The 10,726-nt window shown below is 34.5% G+C and overlaps 1 protein-coding gene across 2 annotated transcripts; it reads right to left on the bottom strand.

Moving 5' to 3' along the window:
• Positions 1-290: 290 nt before the first annotated feature.
• Positions 291-3,580, bottom strand: LOC145043612 (Eukaryotic aspartyl protease family protein). 2 transcript variants are annotated; one of them, XM_078992315.1, is made up of 10 exons: positions 2,996-3,580; positions 2,571-2,706; positions 2,251-2,486; positions 1,911-2,135; positions 1,666-1,801; positions 1,468-1,538; positions 1,191-1,290; positions 1,038-1,098; positions 805-876; positions 291-711 (listed from the first exon to the last, which is right to left on the bottom strand). In XM_078992315.1, the coding sequence occupies exons 1-10, from the start codon at positions 3,295-3,297 to the stop codon at positions 497-499; spliced, it is 1,554 nt and encodes a 517-aa protein (XP_078848441.1). In that variant the 5' UTR covers positions 3,298-3,580; the 3' UTR covers positions 291-496. The 2 variants fall into 2 exon arrangements, with proteins under 2 accessions (XP_078848441.1, XP_078848442.1); XM_078992316.1 differs by having other exon boundaries at positions 2,251-2,483; positions 2,996-3,579.
• Positions 3,581-10,726: the final 7,146 nt, after the last annotated feature.

Genomic DNA, 10,726 nt, shown 5'->3' with positions numbered 1-10,726 from the left:
TACAACATTATATTTAAAAAAATCCATTTAGTTATTTCAAGGTGTTGATAAAAAACAAATTGAAAGTACAATGTGATATCGGGTAGAATTTTAGAGTAAAATGATTTGAATACTAGTGGTCGTGGATTATAATATTATATTTTGAAAAATCTAAAAGTGTTTTAAGTAGGAGACAAGGGATATGAAAAAAATAAATTAAAAGCACAATGTTGGTAATATGGAAAAGAGTAAGATGTCATTGTACATAAATAAAAGTAGGATGCTACAATTGCATCAACTTGGAATCCAAATAAGAAAAACATCATATTTTATTAGTAGATGTAAACCATAATCAATCTCAACAATCAAAACTATATATATACACCAAAACTAAATAAGAATCGAAATGTATCTCTATATGTATGTGATATGATTCTATACTCTATACCGTGTATCATAGCATGATATACATAGCATGATATACCAATGTAACTCTACAAATGGCAAAAAAAAAGAATTACAACAAAACCATGAAAAAATTGGCAACAATAACTATGAAATATGTATACGATGATGTCATCAACCCATATGCGCCATTTCCTGGCTGCATCTGACTCGAGCTCGGTGAACCGTTCCTAGCCGTGGCCTCGGGTCCCACAGACATAGACGGTGAACCCTTGGGTGAGGCCCGTGGACTTATTGGTAATGTATTTGATTCTATAGCATTGTAACCTAAAGATAGAAACCATCATATGGTTAATCATTTAACATAATGGGTAAAAGTAAAAACAGTTATATAATAAGTGTTAGTTAAGATTTACTCACAATTAGAAGGTTTCCAACCCAAAATATTCTTCTCGCGATCGAATACTACTCGATACCCCGTCATAAAGTTTTCTGAATAATAATAAAAAAAAACAATGTAATATTTATATTATATCTATAGGAGCGATCATTCTGTGTGAGTTTGTCACTCAGAATGATCGTTTAGTACAGTTGTAAATCTTACAACTGTACTAAAATAAATGGAAGTGGATCACGAGGGTTAGGTTACTTACGTCCAATGATATTTATGTCGTCGCTTTTCACGATACCCAAACAAAGCACGGATCCACCATCCTAAATAACCACAATAACCCGATAAGTTTAAAATTTAAACGAGTTAAAATAGATACAAGTAAAGAAAATATATTTAAAAAAATTGGTCTTACTTCAAGAGGAACATTAACGAATGGATTGGTGATGGAAAACAGGTCTCCTCCTTTCATTGTTAGATTCAACGGTGGCGCTTCAAACGTCTGTTGCCCCGGACTGCACAAAACAAGTGTTGTCTGGATAAATGATATTTGAGAAAATAACAAAAAACTTCGGGAAACGAAAGTAAATAATGAACAATGGCAAATTTGTAATTAGGCATGACTTAATCGGGAAAGCCTCGTTTCTCTAGCTTTCTGGCTTTCTCTATTAAGTCGTTCTTTCTGTACTGACCTTATGTCGTAGCAATACTCGAAAGGAAGGTCACTTGGTTGACTCCGAGTCTCTTCTGTTTGTGAAGCAAACTGCAAAAACAAAATAAATCATGCGAATAAGTCGGATTTTTTTTTTTTTTTTTTTTAATTTTTTTTTTTTTTTTTAATTTTTAAGTACAATGGTATAATAGAAAGAAATTAAAGTAAAGATACTTACGCTTTCACTAATAATCGAGTATGCGGGATCATTCAAATAAGTGAATGAAGTGCCAGTGTCGAATATCGCGTTGAAATCAACATTTGTAACATTGTCTCCCACGACTGTTTGTGTCATGCTAATGTTATACGTTCGACTAGTGGATAAAAATTTCATGGATTAGGGTTTTGTTTATCATACCAATTAAGGTATAGAGTAGAATTTTCAAAATTAATGTCTTAATATACTCAAGTAAACAAACTTACTGAGGTGTATCAAGATTCAATGGTGTTTCTCCTTGATCCAAACTTCCTTTATCTCCAAAATTAATTCTTCCAGCTCCATCAGAACCAAAACACATAGAGAATGAATTAGCAGTAAGACCATTACTTGCTAAAATACTAGGAACCGACATGTTCTCCATTCCAAGCCCAAATAGCCCATTTGGAGCTGCCCCATCTAAAAATGACCCCGTTTGGATCATTCCACACCTAAAAATTCAAATAGTAAATGACATAAATACCCTCCTCCTCCTAATCATCATCATCATCATCATCATCATCATCATCATCATCATCATCATCATTATAAAGAATAGATACGTACCCAAACTTGATCTTTGCATCAACGGCTTTCAATGAAGTGTCTTCTGTTGTTAAATGTAAAGTGTCTTCTATCAAGATTCCAGTTGATGAAGTGTTACTTGAAAGATAATTGACTTGATATGGACAAATTTCGGGTCTTGCTGAACATTGTTTTCTTAATCTACACGAACTACTATCACAAGGAACTCTTGTACTTGTTGAAGACGTATTTGGGCTGTATATATTGAAATCAAGCTGCTAAGAGAATACACAATCATCACCTTTTGTTTACTTTTACTTTTACTGTTACTGATACGATAAAAATGGTGATGAAATACGTACTCTTCCTGATCTTGTGACTAATCCTTTGACACAGCTTCGACAATCACAAGGTATCCAAAACAAGTCGCTTCCTGTGTCGAGTGCGACGAGAAACCATAAACTTGGAGTTCCAACAGATACGTTTGCATAATGCAAGCTGCAAAATTTCCCACGAGATTTCAAGAATTATGTGTATGAAGTATGAACAATCAAGAATTTGGTTGTTCTTGGATTTTGTTCGCTAATTTAACAAATACCCAATTCGAATTTAATCTGATCACATCTCGGAATTCCCCAAATTAAAGTCAATAAAGTAGGGATAATTTGTCATCGACATTAAAAGAATTCAATTATTGTATTCAATTTCAATCTATGGTGAAAACGGAAACAGAATCGAAGGGAGATATGAAGTCAATAAGTAAAGATAAACAGAAGAGAAGCCTTACAATCCGAGAGAAGGAAGCTGATAAGTTTCATTGCCGTCAACAAACGCTAGAGAGGATTCGACGGTAGCGTCGCCGGCGAGACGGCGGCGATGGAAGAGACGGTCACGGTGGGCCATAGCTGAGTAATAATCGACTGAACCCATCTGAGGTAGGTGATGATCATCAATATCCAAAATACCCTTCACTGGATCAGAGTATCGATGATGTATATCGAATCCAAAGGTCCCAAAACCATGGATTAATCTTGAACCCACAAAAATCAATCCAACGAATACCAAAATCAAATTAGACCCAAAACCCATTTCAAATAATCAAGAGAATTTCGAGGGAGTTAATCGCATAAACGAAAAGGGAAAAAAGAGAACACCCAGATGGAAATTGGAAATTCTCTTTTAACCGAAGTATGAAAAACTAGAAACAGAATAGATCTTTTAAAGGTGACATGTAAGTATCTGTATGTGTATATGAATCATGTATGTATATAGTTTTAGGGAGAGAGAAAGAGAGAGTTGCTACGAGTGTAAGCGAAAAAAAGTAGCGAGTCTTTTCTGCCGTCTGTCTGTGTCATGACTCATGAATATGAACACGAAAGCAGAAAGCAGAAAGCAGTTTTTATTTTTATTTTTATTTTTCATTTTAAAATAATTTTCCACATTTTGCGGGAGAAGAGGAAAATGACGGTATGTCGACTTTCTCATTTGTGTTTACAACTTACAACCACGGAATTGACTTTTTCTTTTATCTGAATTAATGAGTTATGTAATAAATTGAGGCTTGAGAAAAAATATTATTAATTGTTTTAAGTGATTTGTATATAAAAAAATTATATATAATAATTTATGTTTTATATAGTGATATGTATTGAAAAATTATTGTGTAATAACCAATTTCCTTATTATCTTATTTTTATAGAAAAACTCATTTATATTTATAAACGCTTTTAGAAAAGCCGTTATATGAATAATTTTTTAAGAAAAAAAAAAACAATTTGACCTGATAAAACCAGTTAGTAGGTTTTAGAAGTTTAGTTAACAAATTTTATTGAGGTCACATTCATGTGACAAATATATGGCTACATAAGCAAAATCGGGTATATCAAACAGGTTTCTCCTTTTTCATTAATCGGTTGACACCTTTCTACAATGAATTCTTCATTAGTTGGGAACCAAGAAAACTTGAGATGAAATTACAAGTGTGGAGTTCAAGTAACAAGATGTATGTCTTGGACATATTTCAACCGATACAAAAATTTTTATGGGCGCCATAAATTTCAAGTAAAACATGAAATTGTTTAAATCTCAAGTTAGTTTCGTAATTAAGTAGGGTGTTTTTTTAGAAAATAAATTTATTCCTTTAATATGCACGGACACATTACAAGAAAAGAAGAGATTGTTTGTTTTTTAGAAAACAAAAGAAAAGACTGTTCACTCCTCCACCCTATTAGCCTATTATCGGAAAACAATCTCGTGAGGTACCGATCTCTCTATTCTTCCTTCCCATCTTCTCTCTCTCTCTCTCTCTCTCTCTGTGTGTGTGTGTGTGTATTTTGTTTGTTTCCATTTCTACAACTAAAAACCAAAATGAAACCCTTCTGTTGCTGCACCATCAAACTATAATCATTATTTTATGCAATAGTATTTTCGCATTCGAGATTCATTCAATGATTGTTGAATCCGAGAAGTTTGTAAGTATGGAAGTTGTAAATTTGATCTCACCTGGACTATTGTGCCCATGGTTTGCCAAATGATGTTGTCGATTGCTCTTATGGACTTGAAGGAGGTCTTGAAATTATACTATATGATATTACTAACATGTGATTATCATTATTAAAGTGTTTTTCTATTCTTAGGAAACCAAGTTGGTATTGGTCGGGAACATCACAATGATTAAAAAGGAGCAACACTGGTTTTATGTTATATGTGAAAAATATCATTGTAGTGTTGAATCAAATGTCATTGAGAGTTTCAGCATCGAGGAGAGCAAGACTTGGGAGTGCCCATTGTGTAACACGTTTGGATTTGTTTATGAGTACATGTAACATTTATTTTCTAATTTTTAGAGTATGTCTGATTTTGCAATGAATAGTCTAACTGAAATGTGTGTGTCACTTATTGTTGATATAAGATTCTGATGGGGTTTGATAGCTAAAAACAATACGTTTTACTTAAAAACGGCAACAGAAGCAATTTTAAAATAAATATTATTTTAAGATAATTTTAAAACAAAACCACCAAGCACACGCAAGACTCAATAGGGGCCAGGAGGGGCCATGGCTCATCTGATTTCTTGGCTTCTTAGTACTAGACACTAGTATATTACTCGATCTAATCCCTTGACAAACCGAAACAACAAAACTTCATTAAGGAAACTAATTAATTCCATAAAGAAACCAAAAACTAATCTAAATACCTCATTTACCACTTAATAACTTAATCATCTCAAACGAAACCCTAAAATATGTAGGCATTTGCTCATGATGGATCACCATTGTAAATCAGTTCTTCTTTTGCTTTTGTACGAGTTAGAGAAATGGGAATCAAGAAGAAGAAAAAAGTCTTATTGCTTTTTGTTTTTGACTATATGAAAGGAGATTATTAGATAGAGACTAGAGAGTGATATATGTTTTCATATGTTTCATTTTCAGATTTTTCAGAAGGAATATAGTATGCTAGTACACACTCCTTTTGCATAAAAATTCGATATGATACCTTTTGATTATTAATCTCAATTTTATTTATAATTCTCATATTTATCCAAGTAAAGAGTGGTAGTGTGTCAATTTAATAGGTTTGATTTTAGCGAAAAAATTAAGAAAAAATAATTAATTCCAACACCCAATCACAACATTCATTTCCACTTTCTGTCTCCTCTTGCTACTAGCCTAGCGCCTCCTTTTTAGCGACTTGCTTAGCATTTGGTAAGGGGTGGTGTGTAGCACTCTTAGTATCCCTTAGCATCTCCCACTCCCTATGGTGTATTGGAAGAATATTAATAGGGTGATGGTGGAGAATTAGATTCCAAATGGATCATGTAAGGTCACTTTCCGAACTAATATTTCCGCCCTATGCCCGAGTTACTGGAAATCCACTATAGGATAATCCAAAATGACACTCACAAATCTAGGAATAAGAAGGTAAGCCAAATCACTAGAGAATTATGAGTTTATTGTAGAAGAAGAAGAGCTGAGAAAGGTTCTCATAACTACTCAAAAGAAGAGCCGTTTTTATACTTTGACAGATTAGGGTTTTTATCTTCTGAATTAGTTACAAGAATCTCGAATTTAATGACTTAATAAATGGTTTGCGAAACTGACTAGATTTGTCAACAAACTCAGAAGTGAGACCACCATGAGGGGCTCTGCCCCTTGGACTCCGCTAGGGGCGCTGCCCCTAGGTCCCTTTCAAAAGGGAGCGCTTCCCTTGATCCCCGCTATTCTGTCGTAACGACTTATAATATGATCTTATATATGTATGCACCCCTCTTTCGTCGAACATATAATATATAATACAAATAATAAGCCCCTTAGCCCACATGTTAGTTCCAACTTCCAATTACCCACAATACATGGTGACACTAAAATCACCAACAATCCTCCCTCATTTTAGTGTAACCCATGAACTAACATAAAATTATCTAAACAAACCAAACCAATACATAAATAAAAATATCAAAATGATTGAATTCTCATTTTAGTATCAAACAATTCAAATACTCGAGAATAAGGGTGTTCTAATAATTGAACCCTTCAACCCAATTTAATCCCTGAAAGTAAAATACATACTAGTTTATTGAACTTTCTAGCAAAATTCAACTTGATACTATTATAAAGTCGTGTGTCCTAATCGTCTCATGATTGTATGAATGCCAATTTCCCAACCTATTTAAATGCAACCACTCTTCACAATCATGTAGGTAATTCCTTTACTTCATGTATCTGTACATACATTTTATCAAAGGAATTATTAAGAAATTAATCTTCAACCTGGTGAACTACAGAATTGAATATATACCAAGGATATATACTTTATGTGTTCCAATCTATAAATGTGAGCTTTCCACATTGAATTTAACTCCTAATGTCGTATTAGAAGGGAATTGGATGTCTCACCATTACAAATTTAAATGGACTTTAATCCCATCCCTATAACAGACTTGTGCACTAAGTCTTGTCAGACCTTTAATCAAGTGATCTACCAAATTTTGTTGTGATTTCAAAAACTCTACCAAAGTCACTCCATTCATGATTAGTTCTTTAATCATATTATATCTAACACGTAAGTGTCTAGACTTTCCATTCCAAACATGGCTGTAAGCCTTAGCCAAGGCGGTTGCAATATCAAAAAGGATACAGATGGGTGTTATTAGCTTTGACTACAAAGGAATCTCATAGACCAAATTCTTTAGCCACTCCACTTCTTTACCATCAACTACTAATGCAAGAAACTCAAATTCCATTATCGAGTTTGTAATGCAAGACTGCTTCTTGGAAGCCTAAGAAATGACACACCCCACACATAAAAACACCCAACCAGTAGTTGAGGAATGATCCTCCATATTGGTTATCCAAATTACATCCAGATGACCTTTTAAGACCTAATGAATTCCCAAGTAACTCAATCCATAATCCATGGTTCCCTTGAGATATTTAAACACTTTATTAACCGCTTGACAATGTTGTGCACTAGGATTACTAGTGTACTTGCTCAAATTTCCCATAGAAAAACCAATATCAGGCCTGGTACTTGCCATTGCATACATCAAACTACCAATAGACTTAGAGTATTCTAATTATGAAATAGGAATAACGGTTTTAGGAATTAATTTCAGACTTGAATCCATAGGAGTGCTCACAAGAGAGCAATCACTAAAATTGAACCGTTTGAGAGTTTTCTTAACATAATGAATTTGAGTCATTACTAAGCCCCTGTTCACCCTCTTAATACTTATACCAAAAATTACATTAGCCTCTACCAAGTCTTTTAATTAGAATTTAGATGACAACAATTGCTTTGTTTCATCTATTTGATCTTGGTTGGTACCAAAGATCAACATGTCATTTACATACAAGCAGATGATCACTCCTACACCATTAGCATCATTAAATCTATTATAAACATATTTGTCACATTAGTTTAACTTGAAACTAGAGGAAAAAATAACTTCATCAAACTTTTGATGCCACTGTTTGGGTGCTTGTTTCAACCCATATAAAGATTTTACTAGTTTACATACCATATGCTCTTTACCAGGCATAACGGAACCTTTGGGTTGTTTCATGTAAAATTCTTCATGAATTTCACCATTTAAAAAGGATGTTTTAACATCCATTTGATAGATAGTCAGATTTTGGATACTTTCCAAGGTAATCAACAATCTAATAGTAGAAATACACACAAGCGGAGCATACATATCAAAATAGTCAACACCGGGTTTTTGCCTAAAACCTTGAATGAACAACCAAGATTTGTACTTATCAATAGTCCCATTAACATTCATTTTCCTTTTGAATATCCATTTGCAACCAAGTGGTCTAGATCCTGGAGGCAAATCAGACAATACCCAAGTATTGTTCTCAAGATATGATGACATTTCATCATCAATTTCTTCCTTCCAAAAGACAACATATTGAGACTTCATTGCCTCTTAATATTTCTTAGGATCATCCTAAATACTTTAGCAATAAGATTATTGAATACCAAGATCATCCCTTGATCCTTCCACCAAAAACAATTGGAAGTTAGAGCCAAGATCTTTTGAAATTTGGCCTCTTTTGCTTCTATGAAGCTCTAGTGTTTTTAGTACAACAACACCATCTTAAATTTCTACATTTTGTATTTCATTAGTGCCAAAAGTTATATCCTTATGCCTTTGAATTGATAAAAAATGAATATCATCAAAAATTGCATAACGCCACTCGATAACGGTGTTAATCGATACCTAATCATTAGATTCTATTACATAGAACCTATATAAATTGGAATGTTCAGAATATCCAATGAATATGAAATATATTCCATATTCTCCGAAAGTGTTTATTTTGGGCTTGTTGAGTTTTACAAATGCCCGGCATCTCCAACCTGAAAATAGCTCAATTTTGGCTTTTTCTTGAACCAAAGTTCATATGAGACTGTTTTTTCCTTTTATTTGGAGCCCTAGTTGGCAAATAACAGGAGGTTATCATGGCCTCCCCCCAAAATCCTTCACTTAATCATGCATAAGAAAGCATATAGTTTACCATTTCTTTTAAAACTCGATTTTTGCATTCAACAATTCCTTTTTGTTGGGGAGAATATGATGTTATGGTTTCATGAATGATACCCACTGAATGGAAGTGTATGGGATCCAAATATTCACCTCCCTAATCAGTTCTAAGATATTTAACTAGATTTCCCAATTTTAATTCCACCTGAGTTTTGTATATTTTAAACTTTCCAATGCTTCATTTTTAGCATTAAGCAAATACACATAGCAAAACCGTGTACAATCATCAATGAATGTGACATTATACTTTTTATTTCCCAATGAAAGAGTGTGACAACCGTTAACTTTGGGTCAAAGTCAAAGTCAATTCAAATAGAGTCAATGAGTCAAAAGTAGAAACCCGATATGCACTTGTTTAGTAAAATTTTCTTCATGATCTTCAATGTACAAACACCTTATATCAATACAAGGTATCACTCAAAAATTTCACATATTCAGAAATTCCAAACCCAAATAGGGTAAGTGATTGGAACGACTCGATGAAAACATTATTACATACCCTTGGGGTGTGTGTGGCATTCATAACGAACCATAACGGGGGAGTGCAAACCCCGCATTACAAGGCTGAACACTATTAATGATTCTAAACAAGTCTCTTTAAATCTTTTAACTTTTCAATAAACACTGGGAGGTGCCCAATACCCATAGCATAGTCGAAAATTACTCGAGACGATAGATCTCACAAGAAGCAGCAAAGGAATCGAAACCATCGATGGACCAAACCCACCTTTGGTCCGGAATCAATTCCGGTCCAAAACCCTCTTTCGGTCCGGACTACTGCGGATCAAGACCGCTTTCGGTTTGAGGCCACTTTCGGGTTATATCACGACGACACGACCCGGACTACTCTCAATTCCATACTACCTTCGGGTCATTTCTAATCATAGTTCAATCTGCTTTTGGTTCGCAGTCTCATGAACTGAGACCTGTGCCACATTTCCCCTCAACCTTACTACTCAAAACCCAAGTAGAACAACCCGAAAGGCACCCTAAGTCCGGAGCATGACTCTCTAAAATGTTGCAAACAGTATCCACATGTTCCGGAATGCTCTTCTCATTTAGGAACCCTCATCCGAAACCAACTCACCTTGAAAGGATCCACATACGACAAGCTTCGCGGCCTCGTAAGACCAAGGCCAATCCAGATCCATAGGTGACTCCGGATTCATGAACGACTCCGGGAAAACGTTCCCAACTCCGGTCGGACTTTTCCGATTCCCGGGCACTTCCATTTGCTGCCAACCTTGAAGGGATAGAACACGATTTTGATGTCTAAAGCCCATTATTTTAATCATATCCTTGGGAAATCCTAGTTATGAACCATATCTTTTGTACCAGATACTCTTCAAGGGACGGTTGACTTTCCCAAAAAGTTATGACACAACCTATTCCCCATAACCACTCTATGATTACTTTAGGGCATTATTCCCATGATGCCTAATTTAATCAAAATATTTTCTCCAACTCTCC

The sequence above is a fragment of the Lactuca saligna genome, chromosome 4 (genome assembly GCF_052625555.1).
Source record: "Lactuca saligna cultivar CGN05327 chromosome 4, ASM5262555v1, whole genome shotgun sequence".
NCBI classification, from domain to species: domain Eukaryota; kingdom Viridiplantae; phylum Streptophyta; class Magnoliopsida; order Asterales; family Asteraceae; genus Lactuca; species Lactuca saligna.
This window is presented reverse-complemented; position numbering and strand designations above follow the sequence as displayed.